Consider the following 25,079-nt stretch of genomic DNA (forward strand, 5'->3'; position numbering starts at 1 on the left):
GTACACAGAAGGCATTTTGTGATGTGCAGAGCATGCTGACTTTTCCCCAATGGAAGGGGAGATCCAGCATTTAGGAACAATTGCCAGGAAGAATAAAAAGAAGAAAGAAAAGGCAAACAATAACACGTGCATACCTTATTCTAGTATCATGTGTTCATAAAACCCACAATTCCTAGTACTTTCTGGATGGCGCCCTTTAGCGAAGACATAATTTGTGATGGGGCTGGGTAAAGACAGACAGCCATTACTTTCTTAATGGCCAGCTACCCAAAAAGGTTCAGTTAAGTGATCTCAACTAGCAATCTAGTCAATTAAAATTGATAAGTGAAAGACTTTTAACCTTTCTTTCAGCGGGCCATTCCTAGGTGGAGGGGGAAGGAAGCAACGTGAATTCCCAGCATAAAATTTAATTCCATTTCATGGATGCAAACATTCTTGCTGCCCATGAAAGCAAGCTGTCTCCCTCCTTCCCTGAATCCAATCAGAGAAAGACTGGTTTATCTTCTCTCCAGTCAGCTTAATCAATTTAAACCCTTAAAGAAATCCCTGTGGCCATCTCTCAAGGAGGAAGGGGCCAAAGGAGATGAGCAGAGAGCAGCCCATACAGGACACAGCTCCCTTGTTCTCCCAGAGAGAGAAGACAAAAAGAGAACAAGAAGAAGGCAGGAAGGAGAAGTTAAGACCAACAGGTAAAACCCATCATAATCACTTACGGAGAAGCCTCTATTCACGCAGGAAGCTCTCCACTTTCTATGCATCACCTTATTTAATTAGCAGGTAATACAGAGGACTGCAGCTTCCTGAGCGCAGTTATACCCTGGACACAATGAATGCTCAGTCGTATAATATTTCATACGGTATTTTGCTCAGTTCTCAACACAGGCCCATAATATAAGGAAGTTCATCGCCATTTTACAGGCGAGGAAATAGAAGCGGGGCGGGGGGTGTTTTCCATCGTTGGTTCAAGGGAACACACGGCAGGGCAGGGGTATCCGGCTCAAGTGCCAACCCTCAGGGGTCTACATCAGGATCGTGGGTCACACAATGGAACGCTTCTGTCAAAACTCATTCAACTGTACGCTAAACCTTGGCGAATTTTATCAGACGTAAACTGATCTCAATAAAGCGGACTTAAAACAACAGGACCCTGTCTTTACCATATGCTACAAAGGGTGGCCCTCTGCGGGTCCTGCCTGCTCAACTTCCATGTCTTTGAGTTTTCTTTGAGGGCAACCTCCCTCCTGACTCACAGGTGGAGTCTGAGTCTTTTCTTTCAAAAGAAATGGGCCCCACCATCCAGCTCAAGGACCAGCCACGAGACCCCGGCCTCACCCATTAGTGAACCACATTCCTCTGACCACAGGTTGGTTCAGGGATGGTCAATGGACCCAAGCCAGACCAATGAGAGCCCTGCTGCGGACCTCCATCAAGTCACAGGAAAGAGCAGCCCTATTTCTGGAAGGGCTGCTTAGCCAGTTCAGTAGATTTTGGAATGGCACACGGCCACCTTGTCACCATCTGATGAGAGCCCTCCTGAGGATGAAGCCAGAACAAAGGGAAGCCCAGCGGAGACAAAGGGCAGCAGCTTCCTGATGATGCTGCTTAAGTCCCTAGATGCAGCTATGCCTGAAGGCAGTGTACTCCTGGACTTCCCAGTGACGTCAGCCAACTCCCCTTTCTGGTCCTGAAGCCAGCCTAAGTTGTGTGTTCCGTCTCTTCTAACCGAAGAATCCTACTATGTCACCATGCCACCTTGCCCATCCCTGTGCACGTGCCCTATAGCAAATGGGAGGAAAGAGAGAGCCCTACACGTACGAGAAGGGTTATCGGAACGCAACCAGGCTAATGCCCGTTGTCGCTTTTAATCAAGTCACCCACAGTCACTTTTGAAAGTCACCCTCCCCCCTTTTTAGCAGCAGAATCTTTAATCATTGGCATCATACAGAAAACCAATCAAACTGGCAGTGCCACGGTCATATGGAGGGCAGGGATCCTGGAGCCGGAGACCCCGATCACCCCGCCCAGACCCCTCGGCGGACGACCTGCACAGCCCCACCTGGGCTGCGGCGAGCAGAACCCACGACGGGCTTCCAGGCGCCCAGAAGGCAGGGCCCTTTCTTGGAGTTTTGTGGGACACGCACGCTCTGTTGGTGCTTGGTGACGGATCAACCGCAGTCCCAAATGCTGGTGGCACATTGACCCTCCCAGCTACGTCTGAGCCGGCAGGGCGGAGCGGACCCTGCCCCCTGCCCCGCCCCCTCACCCCTGCCGTGACTCACTCAGATCTAGGACGTCATCGGTTTTGATCAGGTCCTCCTCCCGCGTCAGTGGCAACTGGGTCTCGGGCTCCCCTCGCAGCTGCAGTGACAGGGAACGGAGCATGAAGAACACCCGGATGGCCTGCACAAACAGTTGGGGAGCAGCAAAAAATGAACCTGTAGTTAGTTAGGTGACGTGCTCCATGTGGAGAAACCACAGAGTGGCTCTTGATTTCAACAAACAAAACGAAGTCCACCTCTCCCAGTCCCAGTCCCAGGGCTCTGGTGTTTGCAAAGCAAGACCAAAAAAAAAAAAGAAGAAGAGAAAAAGAACAAGAAAAAGAAAGAAAATCAACAGGTGCAGCCTGTTCCCACTTATCCACAAGTGAGGGCACTTCACCTCAACCGAGCACCTGTCATTTGCCAGCACCTCTCCCCTAGTGTCACGTGACCTTCTGACCACCCCCCCCCCACACCCCCGCGTCCTCAGCAGGTGGCCCGCTTTGCGAACAAGGCACTGAGACCCAAGGAGGTGAAGTTCCCTGCCCCAGGGCACGCATCTAGGGAGGGCTGGAACCTGGCCTCTTCCCACTAAACCAGCACAGAATCTGGAAACGCAAATCCCAAGTGACAGCGTTCCGCGTCCCACCTACTGAACGTGGGGGCAGAGAGGACAGAGGGTGAACCCTGCAGGGTTCAGGGCGGCCCGACTCGATTAAAAGCCCACCCCTGCCCCTCCTGGGCGAGCCCGTGCGCAGCAAAGCTTCAGCCCCTCGGCCTTGCACAGGGGCTACGCTGTGGACGGGACGGCAGACCTGGGGCCTGGCAGGTGTGCGGGGACATCGGTGCCCCAAGGGCCCCTCACACTGACCCAGCCAGCTCTCTGGGAACAGAGGCAGCTCCGCGAGCATGGGGATCCCTGGCCCGCGAAAGAGGCATCCAGGAGGGATCCAGCATGGCCATCCACGCTTCCCAGAGACCGGGAAGAAAGCAGAATCCCAGGCCCCGGAACCAGAGATGTTTGTGCAGAAAGCAGCCTTCACCGCGGGCCCGGCTTGTGCTGGTAGCACGCAAGCTACCCTCGGGTCCCTGACTGGAGCTGAGTGGCCCACCGGTGAGACCAGGAAGCCAAGGGGCAGCCCCTCGCACAGGCCGTCTTCCCACCTCTTCCCCTGAAGCGTAGCTGACGGGCCTGAGGCCTGAGGGAAACCGCTCTGCAGTCAGACACACGAGGTCTGCGCTGGACTTGCTGGGCAAGGCCCCTGACCCCCGTGAGCTCCAATGTCCACATCTGTGAAATGGGGGTGGTGGCCTCCGCCTCACAGGGATGCTAGGAGGCTCTGAGATAAGGCGGGGGGGCGGGGGCGTGGGTAGCATGTGCTAGTAAAGGGGCAGCCATCCTTCACTGCGGCCACTCGCTAGCTGGGCACGGGGACAAACCACTGTCGCCACTGGCAAGCCACACGGTGATGAGCGCCAGCCCACTTTTGGTCTTCTTGTTTACAGTTCTGAGGCCACAGGCTTGGCCCACTGACCGGGGAGGCAGCCCTTCATAAGACAAGGTGCCTCCCGAAACAAGGCGGGGGCGGGGCTGGGGGAAGGCAAATTCCTGCCTCTGCCTCCAAAGAGCGGGGCTTGCGCTGGCTCCCGATGACCCAGGCCACAAGGATACCCACCCGCACACGGAAAGCCTCATCTGGCTGTGGCCTGCAACTGGCAAGAGACCTGAGCCACTTTCTTGATCTCCTAACGTAGAAAACCGGAAGAACAATCCTACGTCCTGGATGCATTCTGAGGTCACGCCAAAGTACTAGAGGAAGATAAGCTTTTCTATGGCAGTGAGAGTGGCAGCTGCATCAGTATCGGTCTGATTGTTCTTATCAGCGTTTTAAAGTACAGTCTTCGTAAGACGTCTGCAACAATCTGAAGAGAAAGAAGTGTGGCTTCGTTTTCTTAAAATCGAAATGGCAATTATGAAGCAGCCACCGTGTGCCAGGCACCGTGGGCACCTCACCGCAGTGTCAAAGCTGTGACACGGGAAGAGACAGAACAGGGAGAGGCAGACTGAACCAAGTTCACAGGGCTGATGATGCCTGAGCTGGGGTTGGAACCGGGAATGTCTGATGCTTGTGGCACTTAACCGAGCACACGAAGAAATTCACACGCCTGTGCCGGCCTGAGCGCAGAAAGCCCAAGATGCGGGTGGTCATTTGAACTACACGGCCATCTGAACTCTCAAATAATGAGTCACGGGCCTCGGATGTGACCAAAAAAGGCCCATCGGTCAGGTCGAAGCTGAGTGAATGCTTCATTTCTGTCTCAAAAACCCATTCCTCCCGGGGTTCTGAGGGCAAAGAAATCAAGCAGGACCCTCCTCGCTGGGGGTTGAGAACAGAAATGTGTGTGGCTTTCTACAGACCATCACTCTGAGAACCAAAACCTTCCAATATAAAAGTTCAGAACTCGGCTCCTAGGAGAGACCTTTCTGGTAACACATCTGCTTTTGCTCTGCAAGCAACAAATGGCAGGTATTTCCAGAAATACCAAATGATAATAATAATAACAATAATAATAGAATAATAAAAATATGAAGAATACAGAACATAAAATAAACGCCCCGAAAATACTTTTCCTGGTTCTTGCCCCAGTTAAGAGAAGGAAGAGGGTGTGAAAAGCCCATGCCCACGAGGGAGGACGGACCCCACAGGGCTAGGTGCTCCATTTGGACTAAAGATGGGGGTCCCTTGGGGTTCCTACAGGGTCCACCAGGCACGTTGACTAGCCACACAAGTCCAAGAATTCACAAAAGAGAGGTAAAACACCAGGATCAAGGCCCTCAAATTCATCCCACAGCCCCCTAAACAATAACACCCCCTCTACTCACCAGAGTCCTGCCAGGTACTAGCGAGGCAAGACCGCGACATCTCACTGAAGCCTTTTAACAACTCTGCGTGGTTCCCATTTTACAGACAGGAAAGCAAAGCCCAGGGATGTGAGGCAGCCTGCCCACAGTGACTCGACTAACAACCAGACTCCAAAGTCTGTATTCTTCCAACCATATGCCTTTGCCTTCAAAAGATTTAAGGCTTGGGACCCAGGCTTTTATTGAGCGCTTCTCTGGACTGTGCCAAATAAACATGCAATTTGTCAAGTTTTACTGAAAAGGAAAAAGGACTCATTACTCTTTCTGAAGCTTCCACAGAATGCCAGGAAGGCAGACGGACACTGGAAGAACACATTCGTTTTGGACAGGAGTGACAGCTGAGCACGCTCAAGTACCAAGAAGAGACGCGTCCTGCGTGCTCCAGTGCCCCCAAGAGTGAGTTCTGCGAGGGGGTCGTGTGGAACGAGTTCGCCAAGTGGGGCAGGATGGCTTCGGGCTCAGACGGACCTAGGTGAGTCACACGAATCCCCCGAGCCCAGATGCAAGTTCTGGGAATGGGGGGTACCCACCGGCCCCGATCTCAGGGGCCACCGCAGAGGCGCAGCCCCCGAGCCCTGGGGCCGCCCCGTATACAGCGCTCAGGTCCAGCCCTCTCCCCACTGCCCCTGCCACACCTGCAAGCCGCGGAGTTTAGGGGGCAGTCGCCCAGGTTAGAAGCCCACCAGGCCGTGGAAGTGGCCACGAAGAGTCAGTCATTCTTAATGGGACGCCGAAGCAGTGTAAAGCGGGCACAGCCCGTTGGGAAAGCGCCTTGCCGGGATGTCCAGTGTCACGCAAAAAACGTTCATACCCTTTGAAGCGGAAACTCCACTTCTGGGAACTTATCCTAAAGAAATAAGCCAGGAGAAAGAAAACACTGTATTCGTGAAGCTGCTCATGACAGTTTAGCTGAAAATAATGTGATCCCGGAAGCAACCAGGATATCGAACCAGCAGAAAGATGCCTAAGTCATGGCAGAAGTCACCAGATAAACTTTCAGGCCCCGGTAGGAGATTCGACTTGCGACGACCGCGTCACAACAAGGAGAGCTTCCTGATTCTGCTGCAGGACGGAGAAAGGACAGGGAGGGGCCTGGAAGCGAGGCCACGAGGCACCCTTCCTGCCTCCATGAGAAGACACGCTTCCAAACAAAGGCAGGGAGGAGACGCGAAAAGTGTCTTGGGTGATGAAATCACGGGAAATTCTTTCCCCTCCACCTTTAGAACCTCACAAGATGTTCTTTCATGCGTAATACACATCCAGAGAGGAAAGCAAAATATCCTATCTCCTCACCGTCAACAGCGATAAACACAAAACCTGTGTGTGGTTTTACGTGGGGATAGGGAACAGAATTCAGGGACAAATAAAATTTCACACAAATACACGTGTTTCCTAATGGCTTCCCAGATTACCACGGAAAGGTGGCTACTGGATTAAATTCAGATTTTGATGTTCACCAAAATTCCTCGAACTCTTCTCTAGCCTTAAGCTTCAGGAGACCACGAAAAACTCTCTTTCCTTCCCTCCTGAGATGCTAGACTGCTTCACCGCACAGTAAGTACTTCCTGAGCACCTCCTGTCTGCCAGGCACCCTGCAGCCCGTCTTTCCAACTACCTTGGGCAGAAGCTGAGACACAGAACACACGAGCAACCTGAGGCTCGATGAGGTTGAACAACTTGCCCAATGTCACACAGCTGGAGCCGGCACTGAACCTTGGTTGGTCTCACCAGCCTGTGTTCTTTCTAAACTGCTTCTCTCACTGCCTCTGGGAGGGGCCCAGCCCAAGTCCCCATTTCTGCTTACACGTTCTCATCAGACCCCAGTAGACCTTCATTTCTACGTGAACTACCCTTACCAGCTGGCATGGCTCAGTGGCTCTCTTGCTATTTTGGTCTCGTTTTATAATCTCCATTCACTGTCTATTCTGGCATTTTGCACAGTACCTAGAAAATGCTCAACACATCTGTGGAATGGAAGAATGCGCAGGAGGCACAACGTGACTTTCAGTGCTGGGTGCCTCCCCATGGCCTGCGAGGCCCGGTCACCCTCCTGTCTTATCCCGTTCCCTTCACTCAGCCTGCCGGTCACCCCGCTTCCTGAACATGCCGTGCTTATTCACATCTTGAACTCTTACTCAAATGTCCCCTCAGCCCAGTTTACTTCTGTGCCCTCGGGCACAGCATCTGGCATACGGTGAGTGTCCAGGGGCTCTCTGATGAACGGAGGGAGGACTGTTTTACAAGTTAGGAATGATGTATTATTAAGGGTTGTTTGAACTTCCTTCAACAAGTCCTTAAGGAAACAGAATGGATTTCTGAAAAGGGTCAGCCTCCTAAAAGTTAAAAAAGTTTCCTTGGTGGAAAAAAAAGAAGAAGAAGAAGAAAACCTTTGAATCCAAAAGGATGAAATGGAATGTTCTTTGGATACAAGCAAAGAACTTGAAAGAAACCACATAAGCCCTCAATTGCTTGCTAAAGCATACACTTCCTTTAGCTCAAATTCAAAGCACACTGCTGCGTTCTGATGTCTGAAATGGGCTAAGGATTCTGGAGCTTCTGGAGGATTCTAGACAGCTCCTTGAAATAGGAACCGAACTGAGGTGAGTGGCCAAAACTCCCCTTCAGAAATCTGAAGTCACAAAGGAAAGCTTCTCTAAGGTAGATGGCTTTGCTTTGAGATGGCCGGCCCTCTTTTCTACCATTCGGCCACCTTCTCGCGGGCTCTAAACCCAGGGGCCCTGAGGCTTTCAGAGTTGCTTTTATAAACTTGTCACACAGACAAAGACTGAACAAGAGACCCCGGGCAAGTGCAGACATTCCCAGCGCTCTGTCTGCGCTCAGTTAGTTGGGCTACGCATCCCGTCTGCGGCAAGGGAGGCAGGCCGCTTACAACCAAGTGAGGTGTGAGGGGCAAAGAGAGGGAGGCCCGTACCACCAGCAACTACTACCGGCCTGGGACGCCTGGGTGGCTCAGTCGGTTAAGCATCCGACTCTTGATTTCGACTCAGGTCATGATCTCGCAGTTCATGAGTTCGAGCCCTGCCTTGGTCTCTGCACTGACAGTGCAGAGCCTGCTTGGGATTCTCTCTTTCTCCCTCTCTCTGTCCCTTCCCTGCTCACGCACTCTCTCGCTCTCTCAAAATAAATAAACTTAAAAAAAAAAAAAAAGAAAAGAAAAATATCTATTAAAAAAAAAAGGACCACTACTGGCCTTTCGTGTTCTGCCTTTCACTGACTCCCCACAATACTTCTGGCAAGGGCAGGGACGTGCTCCTCTCAGATGGGTAAAGGAACCCCAAAGCCCAAGCAACCCTCCCTCTGCCATCTGCCCCACCCCTGAATTTCTCCCATTCTCTCCTGTGGACCATGACCGTCTGCCCTGGGCTGGCAGGGCCTGATGTCAGCCATCAGCTACCAAGGCCAAGGTCCTGGCTGGGCTCTAAGGCCCCTGAGATCAGCTCCCTCCAGCCTCATCACTTCCCATTGGGCCTCCCTCGCTCTGCGCTCCAGCCATGTCCCTTCCCTAGAGGTGCTGGAATGAGCCACATCTCCCTGGCGCTCTGCACCCCCTGGTTGCCCGGCCTATCCCTCCGGTGCCCGTGCCACCTCGCTCCCCAGGTGGGATTAAGAGCCTGACCCCATATTCCTTAAACTGACGATGCTGCCTTTCCTACCCTGGCCTCTAGACTCTGACTCCTAGATGACTGAGGCGGTGTATTCCCCGTCCCTGGTGCCCAGCACCACGTAGGACTGATAAATACGACGAAGGTGGCAGTAGGGAGTGGCAGGTCAGAGTGGCTAAGAGGGTAGCTCTGGAGGCCACGCTGCCCGAGCCGAGTCCTGGCTCCTGCTACTTATCAGCTGGGGGACCTTGAGCAAATCACCGGACCTCTTCATGCCTCCGTTTCTTCCTCTGTGAGATGGGTTAAATTTAGCACAGTCTCCTAGGACAATTGTAAAATTACATGAGGAGTTTCATACTAAGAACTGATACGAAGAATCACTTTCCGTCAGACATGAGCTCCTACAAGCATTAAGAAAACTGGGGGACCACGAACCAGAAAGAAGGCAGTACCAACACAGAGCAGGAGCTCTCAACATTCACAGCCTTCTGGACCTCGCTCTGGCTCAGACAGGGTGGGTCCCGTGGTGAGGTCTGCGGGTTTGGTCAGACGGCAGGGAACGCGGAGGGACTTAAAACACACAGGTCCGACTTCCTCTGCGTCCCCCGCCACCCCATGCCTCCAAGGCGCAATCACTGCCGGGGCAGAGGAAGCCCACGGAATCTTCCTGTTTGAGGCCGATCCAGAACGAACACCTGTGTGGCTCTGGTTAGCCTGGGATCAACTCAGAAGAAGAGGGCAAGGGATTCATCTCATTTACCCGTTCATGTCTCCAGGGAATGCTTTTCTTTTTTTTTTTTTTTTTTTTATTAAATTTTTTTTTTTTTCAACGTTTATTTATTTTTGGGACAGAGAGAGACAGAGCATGAACGGGGGAGGGGCAGAGAGAGAGGGAGACACAGAATCGGAAACAGGCTCCAGGCTCTGAGCCATCAGCCCAGAGCCCGACGCGGGGCTCGAACTCACGGACCGCGAGATCGTGACCTGGCTGAAGTCGGACGCTTAACCGACTGCGCCACCCAGGCGCCCCTAAGGGAATGCTTTTCTAGGAAGAGGTGACAGTGCTTTCTAAAGTAGTTTTTTTTTTTTTTAATGTTTTTATTTATTTTTGAGACAGAGAGAGACAGAGCGCAAGCAGGGGAGGGGCAGAGATAGAGAGAGACACAGAATCCCAAGGGGCTCCAGGCTCTGAGCTGTCAGCACAGAGCCCGATGGGGGGCTCAAACTCATGGGCTGTGAGATCATGACCTGAGCTGAAGTCAGACGCTCAACGGACTGAGCCGCCCGGGCGCCCCAAGGTGACGCTGCTTTCTAAGAAAGAAGCTGATCTTACGAGAGAGATAGCATACCGTGAAGAGCCCTGCGAGACTGCTTCAGAAAAAAAGCGCTGATAAGGGGTGCGCGCTGCTGCGGGGTTCTGAGAACTAATGTGCCCGTCACACGCGGAAGCAAGCAGGCAGGGCGAGAATCGCAGTCTCCTTAGTGGGTGCCTGCCTGGAGATCCCTCAGATACCTTAACACCACACCATCTCGGGCGGGGGTGCTGAGCCTCTCTGGGCCAGAGTTTCACACGGGCCTCACCTGCGCTGCCTGCCCTCTGCTCACCCCCCTGCCCCCAGTGCCCGCAGCGTCCCGGAGGCTTTCTCTCAGAGCCTGGGGCTGGGGGTCGTGCCCTGCACCGGCGAAGGCAGCCTGCCCCGCACCGCGCCGTGGAATTTCAACCCTGCATTAGCAAGGGGCAGGTCCCCTTGAGAAGTCTGTCCTGGCGGCAGGGCGCGAGGGGGGCGCCCGTCCGCCCGCTGTCCGGACACGGGGTGGACGGCGGGCTCCCGACCTGCTGGAAGACCCCCCCTCCCGGCCCCGGCGGCGGCCCCGGCAGACGGCAGCCCAGGAGAGGTGGGTCCCACCTGCGCTCACTCACCCGCCGCGTCTTCTCCACGTCGCCGCACGGCAGCCGCTTCACGAAGTCGATGCCGGTCAGCGGCGTGCCCGTCGGGGGCAGCAGGATAGAGGCGTCCATCATGAGGTACTCCACGTTCATGGGCTTCATCTGGAAGAGAGACATCACAGGAAACCTCACCGCAGGGAGGGAGGGGCCGGGCCGGTTACACGGGCCCCTCGTCTCACCCGCCAACAGCCGACGGGTACAGTGCGCCCACGTTAAGGCTGGCACGAGGCCTCGAGGCAGCCAGACGTGCGGGCCGCGAGCCTTTGTTTCCCAAGACGCAGAGTTTTCCTTCCCTTGAACTGACAGCTCAGACACCCTTGACGAGTTGCCCACCCTCTCGGGCCCCTCCACCCAGCGGGGAGCGGGTCCCTGACAACAGCCTCCTCCCTCTCTTCGTACTCCCCAGAGTGACGACGACAGACCTAGCGAGGGCAGCCCCCCGTTTGTGGAGAGCAGACCACTGACTGCAGGCAGGCGGTGAGCTACAGATCCTATTTAGTCCCCCCGAAGACTCCGGAAGGGATGTTTCCCAGTCCGCCGACAAGACGGAGACGCAGCTGGCTGGTGGCAGAACAAAGATGCAGACCCAGGCCCGCCTTGCTCCAGACGCCCTACGACTCCTGCCACATGACCACCAACCTACTTCCTTCCTCAGCCGCTCAGCATCTTACCTGGGATCAGAAAAACAAAGCTACTCAGTGAGCACCTACTAAGCTCCGGGCACCTGTGGGGCTCACCTACCACTGGACGGGAGTGCTGATGCTGTCCCTTGTTACAGAGGGGACACCGAGCCCTGAGAAAGCGCGTATGCCCACAGCCACTGGGCCAGACAGGAGCGGAACTGTCTGCCTAGCTCCACACCACTTCCAGGAAGTCTTCTCTGATGACTACGATGAATGGTAACAACATCTCCCCTCCTGGAACTTTGCTGCATCAGTACTGACACTGAATGTGCATGCATCGTTGGACACAGACACTTCATTTACCAGACACCCTAAAGGAATGAGATTTCCTATTTAGGTAAATGTCCTAGAGATTTAATTTTACTGCTTCAAGCATCACATGCTATTTTAGGAGTCTTTTTTTTTTTTTTAAATATGTGAGTGATTTTTTTTTAACGTTTATTTATTTTGAGATAGAAAGCAAGGGGGGAGAGGCAAAAAGAAAGGGAGAGACAGAATCACAAGAAGGTTCTGTGCTGTCAGCACAGAGCCTGACATGGGGCTTGATCCCAGGAACTGTGACATCATCATCTGAGCCAAAATCAAGAGTTGGACGCTTAATCGACTGAGAGCCACCCAGGCGCCCCTTTATCTATCTATCTATCTATTTATTTTAAAGAAGGTGGGCTTCAATGCTATCACTTTTTTTCCCTCCTGGAACACACAGCTAATTATACACGGCATGTGTGGTGAGGGTCCGGCTGTCTGTGCTAAGCAGCCGAGGAGACAGCACACCCTGCCTGCCTCTTCCTCTGGGCCGCTGTAAGCAGTTTCCTCCAAAGGCCTGGGGTCCCTCATCCCAAGTCCCTTTATCCCAGGGCAGGGTGGCAGAGCCCCATGTCCTGCCCCGGGGCCGCCCTTGGCATCGCCTTCCGGCAGTGCCTTCCGGCCTGCCCTCCGCCCCCTTGCAGCCCACTCCGCGCTGCCCCACCTGTCTCCACCACCTTCCGCAGGAACAGCAGACGGCTGCCATCATTACACCTTCTGCATTAGATAGGAGGTGATTCAGAAATGAATGAGGGTCAAAACTGAAGGCCTGGATTTAGCACAAGGGTCTCCGTGAGCACATCAGCAGCACCCAAGGGTCTATCTCTGCTTCATTTAGCTCAGCGACTGGTTCCTGAAGTCTGACCTAAGGACTATACATTCAGGTATGGGGTGTGCCCCCTTTCAGGTTCTCTGGGGTGCCAGACACCGTGCAGGACACACAACGAACATGCGACAAGACAGACAAACGAGGCCGGGGGAGGCCCCTACGGTGGGAGGGAGGGGAGCCAAGCACTCGTGCACACCGTCTATGGGAGGCACCCCTTCGGTATTACACATCCAGGCCGGGTGCGTGGTGTGGGTCCCATTTTACAGATGGGAAAAATGAAGGCTTAGGATGGAAGCAACCCGTTGAAGGTCGCATCGTCAGGAGGTAACAAGAGCAGGAACTGAGCAGGGGTTTAGGACCCCGAGCTTCTCCACATCGTCAGGTGACGTACGAGCCTCCCGTTTCAAACAGGAAACCGACCTGTGGAGAACCGCAACGCAGAAGGAGACATCCCGGGGGTGAGATAAAGTGGTAGCTAACCCCTGAATCCACTCCACTTCCATTACTGGTCCAAACAAAGAGTAGGACACAGAGACACTCTTCCGAGGGGGTCAGGGGAATGATGGGGGGCGGTGGCCACCACCAGGTGTGAGATGCACCTGGGTGGCCTACACATCACCGGAGGAGGCCCGGGCACCACTCGGGCACATCTGGAGACGAAGAATGCCAATTTACAACATTCCCTTTCCGCAGAGGGCCTGGAAGTGCCGAGGGCAGGGGTGTGGTGAGGGCCCAGCAGTCCACCCCCCGGTGAGATGGGCTTGGGAGCCAGGAGCCACTTTGAGCAAGCTGCTTCTGTGTTTGTGACACTGAGGATCATTACAACTTCCCGAATCGCTTCACTCTTTGATGAGCAGTGTCCACGAAAAGGACGTTTGTCACCTAATTACTGACTGCCAACGAAGAGGCAGGTGTTAGGGATGCAGAGAAATAAACATGACAGAGAAAGCTGCGTGACCCGATCTCTTCCCATGACTGTGCCTGCCGGACGGAGGCAGACAGGGAGGACTCTAAGCCAGTGCCGTGGATTCGAGGACAAGCAACACGCCGGAACATTCCAGGGGCCCAGCAGAGAAGGGCAGGACACTGCAGGGGAACTGCTCTGCCTTGGAATCCTGGCTCTCACCTCCCTGGCTGGGCAGGCTGGGGCCTCACTCAGCCTCTCGCCTCCTGATCGGTGACGGGAGAGAATGACAGCAGCCACTCCCATCAGGGCGACGCGGGCAGCAAGGGCAGAACTACGTACAACATGCTTTACATTCCTGACGTGGTGTGAGACCTCAGTCAGGGACCATTTTGCACCCAAGTGAATCTTTCCGACCCATCTACGGCACGACCCTAACAGGGGGAGTGAGTGTCATCTGAGATTTCAAAAGTGGCAGCGAGCCAGAGGCACCGTTTCCAACTCAGTTCCCCGCCAATCTGTGTCCTTCGGTCAGAAAGGCCCAAGTGAGAATTCTCTCGGTTCCGCAGGACGAGCCGCACAGGCCACGCCAGCGCTTTCTGGCCCCTCACTTACTGTCATGCTCCTGTACTCGTCTTCAAACATGTCCAAAAAAATTTCTTCTCCCTAAAAAGGAAGGGAGGGAGGGAGATTATGCCTATTTTTTCCATAAACACCAAAGTATTATAAACTCCACTTCACGGCTTGGGGGGCCATCTGGTTCTCATTAGCGAGTTCTAGAAAATCACCAGGAAGTAAAATACACACGTGAGCATGAACGCACACGCTCTCTCAAACGAAAGCCCGGATATCATGTTGCGCCTCTCAACGACTCTCTCCCCCGCCCTTTTTTTTTTAACCATGTATAGTTAGATCCCTTCTGTCAAGGCAGCTAATTAAAACAGCAACAAAACACCACCACATGTAATTAAAATATAAATGTGGTTAAAATGGCGTGTTCAACATCATGTATTTGTCAAGAACGGTGGGAGAGATGGGGAAGCCCCGCTCAGCTGCCGTGTTCAAACCAGGAGGCGCCACACCTCGGAAAGGAAGCGTATGATTAAGTATACTTAACACTAAAATTATACAGCCTGGTCCGTTCATTTTTGAGGCATGCCTGTGAGGCTCTGTAGCTCCGCTGTGATGGCTAAGAACTTGGGTCTGAAACATGTACACCAGGGGCCAAATCCCAGCTTCACCTCTCAGAGCCTCTCGCTGGGTGACAGCCCACATCTACGCGGGTCGCCATGAGGGTGACACGGGGCAACCTGAGCACAGAGCCCGCCGCCCGGCCAGGGCTGCTAAATGCGAGCATGGTCATTATGGGCACCACTGGACAGAGCACAGCTGGGGAGGGGAGGGGAGATTCAGCTGAATGCATCTGGACTATTGGAACTGTCCTGTCTCTCTCCTAAGTCCTGAATCACACATGTACAAACACAAATACATGGGCAGGGTGGGAATGGAGGAGATCCTTTATACATTTTTCCAGTATAAGTTCCACGTAAGAACCACAGAAATCATGACCCTGGAAATATCCAACACCTTCTGAGTTATTATACTCAGGACCTTATAGGATTGTATTATATGTAAGACCTTATAAGTAAAACTTACAGGATAAAAGAACGATCTGGGTGGGGAGAAAGGAGCTGCAATTCAAATATAGCTCTCCTTTCGCTAATGCTGAAGAAAACCCTCTGGGCAAATGTCTACCTATGTATCTCTGTCTTTTGGTTTTTGCAATGCAAGACTTTCTGTGGGGGGTGGGGGGCAGGGGACAAACTAAGAGCAGTTACCTTGGAAAGAGACCCAAAGATGACTAATGCAGCCGTGAGGCCTCCGCTTTCTCCTGGGCTTTGCCGAGGACGTGTATCCTCGCTGAGGCCAAGCCTCTTGCGATGGTCTAAGGGGAGCCTGGGATTTCCTCCCCCATGCGTGGGGGCCCACAGGGGTCCACCCTCGGCTGGGTGTGCCCACCATGCTGCAGCTGCACGGGGTCGTCTGAGCCTGACGAGGTGGATCCTAGATTACAAGGCCTGCTTTTCTCTCAATGAACATGGACAATAATGGGCAGTGGCTTAAAAAGCTTCCTGCAAAGAAAAGAGTTCTGGTGCCTATGTGCCTATAATTCATGGCAGTTTAAAGAGAATACAAAAAATCAAAGAGGTTGAACAACAAGAAAATGGCAGCGCTAACACCTTTCTCCTCATCAGCCAAACAACAAGGAGAAACTGTGGCTAACTGGACCTGGAAAGACCTGAGGCAGAGGTCGACAACCAGGAAGGGACTAGGTCCATGTAAATATGGAGTAATGCACCTACTGCTGACAAATTACGTGCTTCCCTAAGGAATACATCATGCCCTAGATAAGAATGACACAAAACCATCACAAGGAAATATTTCAAAACTAAACATCTGGAATCCGAAGAGGAATCTACAAATGTCTCTGTTACTCAAAGTCATGGTGGTCCTTTACAAAATCTCACTACCCTTAATGATAAACGTCTAGAAGCCTGTACGAGGTTTCCTGGCACACAGGTCTATAAATAACGTACATGCAGGGGCGCCTGGGTGGCTCAGTCGGTTAAGCGTCCGACTTTGGCTCGGGTCATGATCTTGTGGTTTGTGAGTACAAGCCCCGTGTTGGGCTCTGTGCTGACAGCTCGGAGCCTGGAGCCTGTTGGGATTCTGTGTGTCCCTCTCTCTCTGCCCCTCCCCTGCTCATGCTTGCTCTCTCTCTCTCTCTCTCTCTCAAAAATAAAATATTAAAAAAATAATAATGTACATGCATATAATTCATAAATTCACAAACAATTCAAAGTTACTTTACATGAAAAACATAATTCATGCACCTATTAATTTACATATGTGACTTAGTCATGTGCAGGTGTAAGTAATTCACAACTTATATGTAAATTCAGCAATACACAAATTCACATGTGACTGATAAACCGTCCGCAGTAGCACTGAATCCTCAACAGGTGCCCTGGTAAGAGAAGCAGGGGGAGACCAGGGACTGGGGACTGGGACGCTGCACGCGGTTCACTAGGGAAGCATAGGCATACGGAGCAGCCACGGACTTGTGACCTTCACGTGCGTATGCCCACACACTACAGTCCCAGTTACGTGACCCACACCACACTGCCATCCCCTATGCTCTGGCAACGTACCTTATAAAAATGCCGTACCAAGTGAACGCTTTCTTCTCTGGCGCCCTGTGAAAACAGAGGGAGGTGGGGAGGGAGGGCAGGGAGTCGGGTGAGTTACTAATTCCAAAACTTGAGAGCATGTAAAACAGGGGAGAGGCCGGGCTAATATCCTTAAATCTATCTAGTGGTTCGTAATGTGAGAGGGAGGGAGGGTGAGCTCAAAGTAAAAACGGGGCAAAAGAGAGGTGATTCAAGGTGGTGACAGGGGAAGGTGGTAACACCGAGTTAGGTGGGGGCAGCAGGTTATAAGACATGGCCATGGTGACTCCATTTTTATACATGTGTGTGTATCTGGAGAGACACCCAACAAAGCGTCGACTCGGGTTGCTACTTTTTCCCCCGTGTACTTTCCAAATTTTCTCAAATAAACATGAAAAATAAGGGGGAAGGCAATAAAAACTATTTAAAAACAACGGATGCAGGTATTGGCACAATAAACCGTAAGTAAATAAGCAGCGTGCGTGCGTTTGAATCTGTATAAAATCTCTGTAATGCAGAAAGGAGAATAATACAATTCCGTTGACAAATATAAGGCCGGTAACTATAACAGAAACCACACAAATTCAGTAACTAGGCAGGTTCACCGGGCCAGTCTCAGAGGAAGGGCAGTTCTTCTGGAGGGGCATCGGGGCCATTACGCCCTGCTTCTCGCTGGTGCTGCGGACGCTGGGGCTCCGATCTGGATCCAGCAGCTTCCTGCCCACCGCCTCCTCCCCTCCGGTGGAACACGGGCCGCGGGGGCGGGGCCCTCACCTCCAGGCAGGCCAGGTGCACGTCCTTCATGATGCAGCCCGCGCTGGCCACGACTTGCTGCTTTAGGAGCAGGCAGCTCAGCTCCAGCGTCGCCAACCGGATCTTCCCATCTGCACAGGAAACCTGGGTCAGCCTCGCACACCCTGGTGGGAAGCCCTCAAATACAGCTTCTCGCCTTTATCGCTTTGAGGTTAACAGGTGACGGGCCCTGGACACCCAGTGGGGACACGGAGGGAAACCCACGGGCCAACCCCTCCCCAGTCAATGGCAATAGAATGTACCCACACCGCCCATGCCAGGTACTCCCCTGCACCCCCTTTATCAGGGGAGAGGAGGCAGGAAAAAGATTGTTACTATTTATTACTGGAGGCTGAAAAAGTGGCCGTCTGTGGTTGCTCTGCTTGGCTGGGTTCCTTCCTCTTTTCAGGAACAAGCACCCCCACTTTCGTTTGGAGAATCACCAACTCCACTCCTGGGCATGCAATTTGGGTGCAGCTGGTCCCTCCCCTCTGTCCCAGGGACAGGCACATCGGCCAGGCTGGTCAGATGCCCTATCCCTCTGGTCACGGTGACTGAGGGAGGGACGGGCGAGGGAGCCAGTCAGCCAATAAGGCTCAATTCCACACGGTGCTGGAACCACCGGGCAAGAGAACCTCTCCTCGCGCTGGGCCGAGAGCAGCACGGGCACAGTGGTGGGGCCTGAGTGGCAGCAGACCAGGATCCACACTGGCCACCCCGCACTCTCGCCAGAGTTCTGAATCTTCTGTTCGGGGTTCTACAAACTGCCCACCCCTTCCCCCACAGTCCACCCTTTCCCCCAGACCGCCCAGAGTACGTCTGGCAGGCCCAGAGCCCGAGGAGAGAAGGGCACACACACAGCGGTAGAGTCCAGAAACAGTCTTAACAACTTGAGCTTCGGTACCCGGCTGCGCCTGAAGCCGGCACTGAAGTTACACAAGACCTCAAGTCACACAAGCCAGTAGTTTTGTTTCTGTCTGGATTGCTTCGGCCAGTCTGAGTATAGGTTTCTGTCCGTGACCGATCCACCTGCCATGCTACTGTGAACCGGGCACCGCACTGGGCACTGTACGGACCCCTCCCTCAGAAGTCTCTACAAAAACCCACCGCTATGGGCACCCTAAAGACTGGGGTTTAGACAAGTGAAGTGACTTGTCCAAAGCTTCACCCCGGGCAGTAGCGGACTCCAGGGGCTCTGAATGCCAAAAGCCCGTGGAGCACAGCTCCTAGAAGCGTCTGTGACTGCCTGATGGGAGGGCACCCTGCTCTTAGGCAGACTCCTCCCTGCGTCTTTAAGCTCGTTTCTGGGGAGACGGCTTGATGTGGAAGAAGGGCCAAGAGAGGAGGAAGTCTCAAGGCTGCAGCCCTGAGGCCCTGGGAACCCTGAGGACCGGGACAGGCTACCGGGAAAAACTCGAGGCAGACGCACCAGTGCTCACCTCCCTGACCATCCTTTTCCTGCTTCACGTGTCAGGAGGGGAACCGGAGAAGAGGGAAGCATCTACTGGGAGAGGCTGCTTGGTCTCAGCTCCGAGGCTCTCTCTCAGGGCCCCACGGGCCCAGCACGAACACAGCCCCGCAGGCTGTGCCCACCCGCCACCCCCCTCCCACCTCCAGCTCTCCAGGGCTCAGTCTCGCTGCTGCCTGCCCCTCCGCGGAACCCCCCTGGCTCAGCCACGACACCCCTGCGGCCGCCTCCAGGCGACTGGGATGTGATCTTCCACCAAGACCCTTCTTCCTTTGCAAGCTCCTGGCAGGTGCAGACTTCCTGCCACTGGCCCCGTTAAGGGGCTGCCGTCCTCCCCACCCCGGAGGCTCCTCTCCGACACCCAGGCCACGCTCTGCCATCCTCAACCACTGAGCCACACCTGCTGACAGAGCCCCTGCCAACTGCCCCCTGCGCCACTGTCCCCGGGGACGACCTCTGTTCCCCACACTGGACCTTTCGGTAGAAACTGACCCCGCCAAGTGCCCTTGGTCCTGAGCCACACCTGTCTCTCTCGCTGCCCCTCTTCTTCTATGTGGGACCCGGCTCAGGCTCCCGTGCTGGCTGTCCCTCTGCATCACCTTGAGATACCTGTAGTGGCCCAGGGCTTGGTCCCTGATATGCCTCTCTTCTCTCCCGTGGCTTTAAACACCACCCCTATGTCTGTGAGTGCCACAGTGTTAGTTCCAGCCCCGAGCGCCCCTAAGCTCGAGATTCTATCTCCTCGTGGAGTCGCAGCAGTCTGGGATGCCCAGCCATGGCTTCCTGGAAGGCACGAGCCACACCTGTCCTGTACGTCCTGGACCCTCGTCATCTGCACACAGTGGCTGGCATGCAGGAGGCACTCGATCAACATTTCTCCGTGGAGCCATCCCCCCAAGCCTCTATATACCCTCCCCGAAGTCATGGAGGCTCTGGCCCCTCTGGCCTCCAAGGGGCTCTGGCCGCTTCGTGGAGCCCACGCCCCTTAACTTCTGGAGTCCTCACCTGTTATCACGACTCCCACCCTTGCCCTTCTCCTGAGCCTGACGTGGGCTCATCGCCCGACTGCTCCTACTGCACCACTCAGTGGTTACCTCTTAACCAGGCGACGTCTCCATTGGGCCCGTTTCTGTGCCCTCTCACACACCCTGATGGCCCATCCCCCTGCCTCTGCAGAGAACCCGCCTGGCAATCAGGGTCCCTCAAGCTCAGCACTGCTGATGTTCTGGGTCAGATACTCCTACGTCATTGGAGGCTGTCCTGTGCACTTGTCCTGTGCAGCATCCCTGACCCCTGGAGGCCAACAGTAACACCTCTTCACGTTGTGACAACCAAAAATGTCCCCAGACATTGTCAAACGTCCCCTGCGGGCAAAGTTGTCCCCACTTAGGAATCACTGTGCTTGGTCATCCCTCCCGTTATTTCTAGCCCTTGCCTTGGCTGAGGATCCTCGGCCAAAACCTGAGAACTGGGCTGACAGGTGCCACACGCTGGGCAGGTCTTGTACCATCAGGGGCCCCTGATCCGAACCTTCCAAACTTCCCTCGTACACACTCTCAGGCTAGTTCGTGCTCAAACGTGGCCTTGGCCTCCCCGAGAGGAGGGTGACACACACTGGCAAAACTGACACGAGAAGGGTTGGGTGCGGAAAGAGAAGAAAGACAGGAGAGGAAGGAGGAGGAGATCCCGAGGAGAAGACGCGGATGGACAGAGCGGTATGGGTGGCCCAGGGAGGAGCTGAAATCTGCCTGCGCTCTCAGAAAGGCCAGGCCGAGGCCCCAGGGCTCCTGGTGCGTGGTCCGGCGGCCCGGTCCCTCTCACTCTACTGCCCCTGTGAGCAGCCACACCCCAGGCACCTGGCTGGGCAGCGTTGTTCATGATCCTGATGAGTCTTTCGGCCAGGAGATGGTTGTAGGTGGTCTTGTCGGCCGCACTGGGCACCGGGAGCTGGATTTGCTCTAGTTTTTCAGGATCCATGCCTGGAACGCACAAAGGGGCGAGCCGTCAGGGGGCCGCCTCGTGAGAACCCCGCTCACCCTGAAAGGCGCCCCAGGAGACGCTGCCCAACCTCGGCGACCCGGGGTCCATCTCCGTGACTTCTGCCACGACCGGTGCTGTCTGAACTAGAGCTCACTGCACAGTTCTCTGAAATGGAACTTGAATCAGTACATATCAAAACATACATTTTCTATCCCCACGTGTAAGCTGGAAATCAACATGCTGCCACGCTGACAGGCAGTGTGAAAAAAAAAAAGACAACGCTTTTACATTTTAGTCAAGGATCGTTGACTTGCGTCAACTCATCACGGCCCAGGCCTGCTCTCTCTGTTAAAGACGGGACTCGGCAGATCCTTAGGAGGTGCGGAAGGCACGCCAGCCCCGACAAGTGACACGCCCCCGGACATAATCGGGGGACACGGGAAAGGAGTGACTTCTGCACGACGTGCCACTCGGCCACCTCATGCTAGGCCTGTGTGCCACCAGAAGCCACCCATTATCGGACACATTCCACGGTGGGGGAAACGCACACGGAGACGAAGGGACCGGACGGAAAGGAAACCGCAGTCACGCCCGGCACGTGCGCCTCAAGCTCCTGGCAGAGAACTCGATGAGCGGGGCCGGCCACTCAACGAGCACACAGGCGGTGGGTGGGGGGCACCGCACCAGGCGAGGGGCGGGGCCGGCGAAGAGAGACCGGGCTAAGCGCTCGCGACAGAGAGGCGCAAATACAAAGAGGTCGACGGCGCGGATCTACCTTCAAGTGGCAAAGGAATCCTTTTCCTGCCAGTAAACACCGACGGCGTTTCGAACACAACAGGCAAGACACGGGAGAGGTGGCTGTGAAGAGGAAACGCGAGGGCACAGAGTCCAGCTGGACACTGAGTGTCAGTTTCCTTGAAGTGGAACCTGGGGGGCCGGGCGAGGAGAAGACCTGTGAGGGCGACTCCGGCAGGGCAGGTGCGGAGAGGGGCCCCGAATCCTTACCCCCCTTCGAAGGTGGCTCTGGAAAAATACACTTACAGAGACAAATGGTCCGCCTGATCCAAGGCTGGAGAGCTGAACGGATTGTTTGCGCTTGAAGCACGTCTTTTCCTGTTATTCTACCAAAGGGGGAAGGTGACACTTCTCGGAACTCTTGAAATACGGCCCCTTGAGTACTAGATGACGCTTCATTTAGAACCTTGACAAAACAGTGGAGGACAGCACTGAAGAGCTGCTTGTCTGGATTCTAAGTAACTCCTCCACACACGCATTGACGTAATAAACCATAACAATATATCTTGCTTTATTGAATTCCTTCCAGCTCCGAACCAAAGGCTAAGCCATGCCGGGGAGATGACACGGGTGAGGGACGGCCTGAGGGCTGGAGCTGGGCCGTTCTCCCTCTCCCGCCTCACCAGCAGCGGCTTCATCAAAACACTTGACGGCGAGGAAAATTCAATTTGCGGATTCTAGATCCCATTTTGATGCTAAACGTCTAACTCCGAAGCACGCTGCTTTATTAAATGGCAAAGAGAACATCAAGTGAAATTTTTCTGGCATCTGTTTTTCCTCCCCAGAGATGTCAACACCATCCTGACATCGCTCTAATCCTCCCATTTCTGGCTCCCTGGGACCTGGCAGCCAGTGGTTCCAGGGGAGAAGTGCTCCTGGGCCGGACCATCTCTCGGCCCCCTTCAGCGAGGATGGCAGGAGGGGCCCAGTCGCTGGCTCCCTCGGGGACGCAGCAGTGGTCACCAGAACTGGGACAGTCAGGGACTTGAACCGGTTCTTGAACTTCCATGACGAGCTCCATTTTGTCTCTTTCCTATTAGGGCCCCCACTCCCTGAGAATTTGTCAAAATATGAGGAAATCTGTGGCCAAATCCTCTCTCGACAGGAAGAAAAACACTCCACGGTTATCGTGACTTTCCTCAAGTGGCGACTCCACTCTCTGTGAAGCGGGGGGGTGGGGGGGTGGAGGGGGGAGGGGACCCCGAGGGACTGAAACAGTTCCTTCTACAACTTCACAGGACCAGAGTCCAGCACAACCTTCCCCTTTAGTTGGAAATGAGGGCCCAGAGATGTTAAGTCACGTCTCCAAGGCCACAGAGCAAGGGAGCAGCACAGTTAGAATAGGAAGATTCCAAAGGTGGACAAGGTCCAGCTAACTTCTAAATGCTACGCCGTTTGGGGGCCGACTCAGGGATGCGCCACCCAGGGAGGATCCTGAAGGAGCGAGCATTTGCCTCGAGCTTCACAGGCAGCAGCTGCGAGGCGTGGGCAAGAGCTTGCGCAGGGTGGAGGTGGGGACTCTGGAAGGAAGCGACGAGGTAGACGTTGGGGGAAAGGGACGGGCAAGGCTTGGACGCCAAGATCCCGGGACGGCAGCTAGCGGGAGACGACGTGATTCGGTTGTGCTCCTTCATGCCTACTCTGGAGTGGTCTCCACTGCCCCCCGGCCACTCAAGGCGATCCCTCTCCTCAAGGCACTCTTCCCCACACTCTACATGAGGTGGATTTTACTGCCGGCCAACAGGGAGACAGAGAACGGGATCGACTCCATACGACACATGGAAAAATTTGCAAAAACCCCTTTGAACGGCTCTGTTCCTTCCCCAAAGTTCCTCCTGGGCCAGGTGCCTCACTTCCTCCCCATCTCTCTCTTTCTCCCACCGTGGCCTCTAACCACCACCCCCGCCCCCCGCCCCATTACTCTGAATTATCCCATTCCAGACCTTGGCTTTCAAGGCCCGTGTGGCAATTCAAAAGCTTCATTCTTCTGGGTTCAAACCAATTAGTGGCTGAGGGTTGTTATTAACAAGGCCAATGTCACGGTATGACCAGAACATGCATGTGAACAGGAAAACAGCGCACATGTGTGCATGGACACGCACCCCCCCCCCACACACACACACGCACACACACAGGTTTTAGGCACTAAAAGGCAGATTTTGTTGCAAGCCTGACTGAGTTCCTCTGCAAGCCATTTCCAAACTCCGACTGAAGTAAACACTGTGGATAATACACTGTCCTATTTGCTTCAACCCTTAAGTGCTGAGCAATAGAGAAATTCCAAAGAAACCCAGATGTACTTCACATGGCCTGGGAAGATGTGCGAGCACGTTCAGACTTCCAGCAGACCACACGCTTCCGGGTTCCCTCCCCGCTGGGGTCAGATCCCTCTCTGTCCAAGTGAGTCAGAAAGGGTCTCCCTCTGCATTATTTCCACCCAGGGACCACGGGGTTGGGGGGAGGGTGGGGACGGAACTCCCAACTGACCCAGCAAGTCCGAAATGGAAGGCAAGGGTGTGGCTCCGTGATGTCAGAAGCTTCCCCTCTAAGTTCTGATTTCTGGATTCTTCCTCCTTAGCAATAGCCCCCATCTGGGACAGGGGTGGAAAAGACCCAGACCAAAGGTACAGAGAAAGACGGAGACAGACAACCCTGGATAAAGAGACCACAACGGAACCGGGTAAGTGATGGGCAAAAAACTTGTTTTCTTTTGGCCGAGGTCTCCTTGGCTGTAGTCACGCAAGCATTGCCAGCTTTGGAAAACTATAGACCCACTATTTCGAAAGCTAACCAGATGTTGGGCCGATTTCCAATGTACTTCCAGTTCTGATTATGTGTCACTGGAGATCCAGAATGATGTTTTGCCAGTTCTCTGCATGGCGAAAGCCTCCCTTTATCCTGTTACCTCTCAACCTTTCCCATACCTCTCATCTGTGTTCCAGTAACTTCTCAGCAAGATAAAACAAAACCCAAAAAGCCCAAGATTCCTCTCGGGTAAACAATGATAAATGGAGGGCGCGAGAGGGTGGTGGGTGGAGTAGGGAAACCTTGAAGAACACGAAAGCTGCAGAACTCACCCCCCTCCCTCGGGCCAGGCCTCTGCAGACCTGACAAAGGAGAGACGGCTGCATTTGCTATTACAGATATGAACCAGAATTCATTATGTGGCCCAATTGAATCACAACGAGTGCCTTCCTCCAACCGGTCAACCCTTTCCACAGTGGGGTATTCATTTTGGTGCAGCATCTAATCTATTATGATTTACTGGAAGGCCTGAGCTAACATTTGGTTTTTATTAACATTGCTTTTATGTTAAAATTGTCTTATGATGAAAAATCTA

At 54.0% G+C, this 25,079-nt stretch overlaps 1 protein-coding gene across 16 annotated transcripts in view; it reads right to left on the minus strand.

Annotated features, from left to right (window-relative positions):
• CLEC16A (C-type lectin domain containing 16A) overlaps positions 1-25,079 on the minus strand; it is a 203,662-nt gene that overhangs the window by 100,452 nt on the left and 78,131 nt on the right. For all 16 annotated transcript variants that reach the window (XM_045461252.1, XM_045461260.1, XM_045461254.1 and 13 more), the window contains 6 exons: positions 20,821-20,943; positions 17,479-17,588; positions 16,687-16,731; positions 14,090-14,140; positions 10,726-10,854; positions 2,280-2,400 (listed from right to left, as the gene is read on the minus strand). In XM_045461252.1, coding sequence (XP_045317208.1) covers positions 2,280-2,400; positions 10,726-10,854; positions 14,090-14,140; positions 16,687-16,731; positions 17,479-17,588; positions 20,821-20,943 — 579 coding nt within the window. The remainder of the gene's footprint in view (positions 1-2,279; positions 2,401-10,725; positions 10,855-14,089; positions 14,141-16,686; positions 16,732-17,478; positions 17,589-20,820; positions 20,944-25,079) is intronic.

This window comes from Leopardus geoffroyi, chromosome E3, assembly GCF_018350155.1.
Source record: "Leopardus geoffroyi isolate Oge1 chromosome E3, O.geoffroyi_Oge1_pat1.0, whole genome shotgun sequence".
NCBI lineage: Eukaryota > Metazoa > Chordata > Mammalia > Carnivora > Felidae > Leopardus > Leopardus geoffroyi.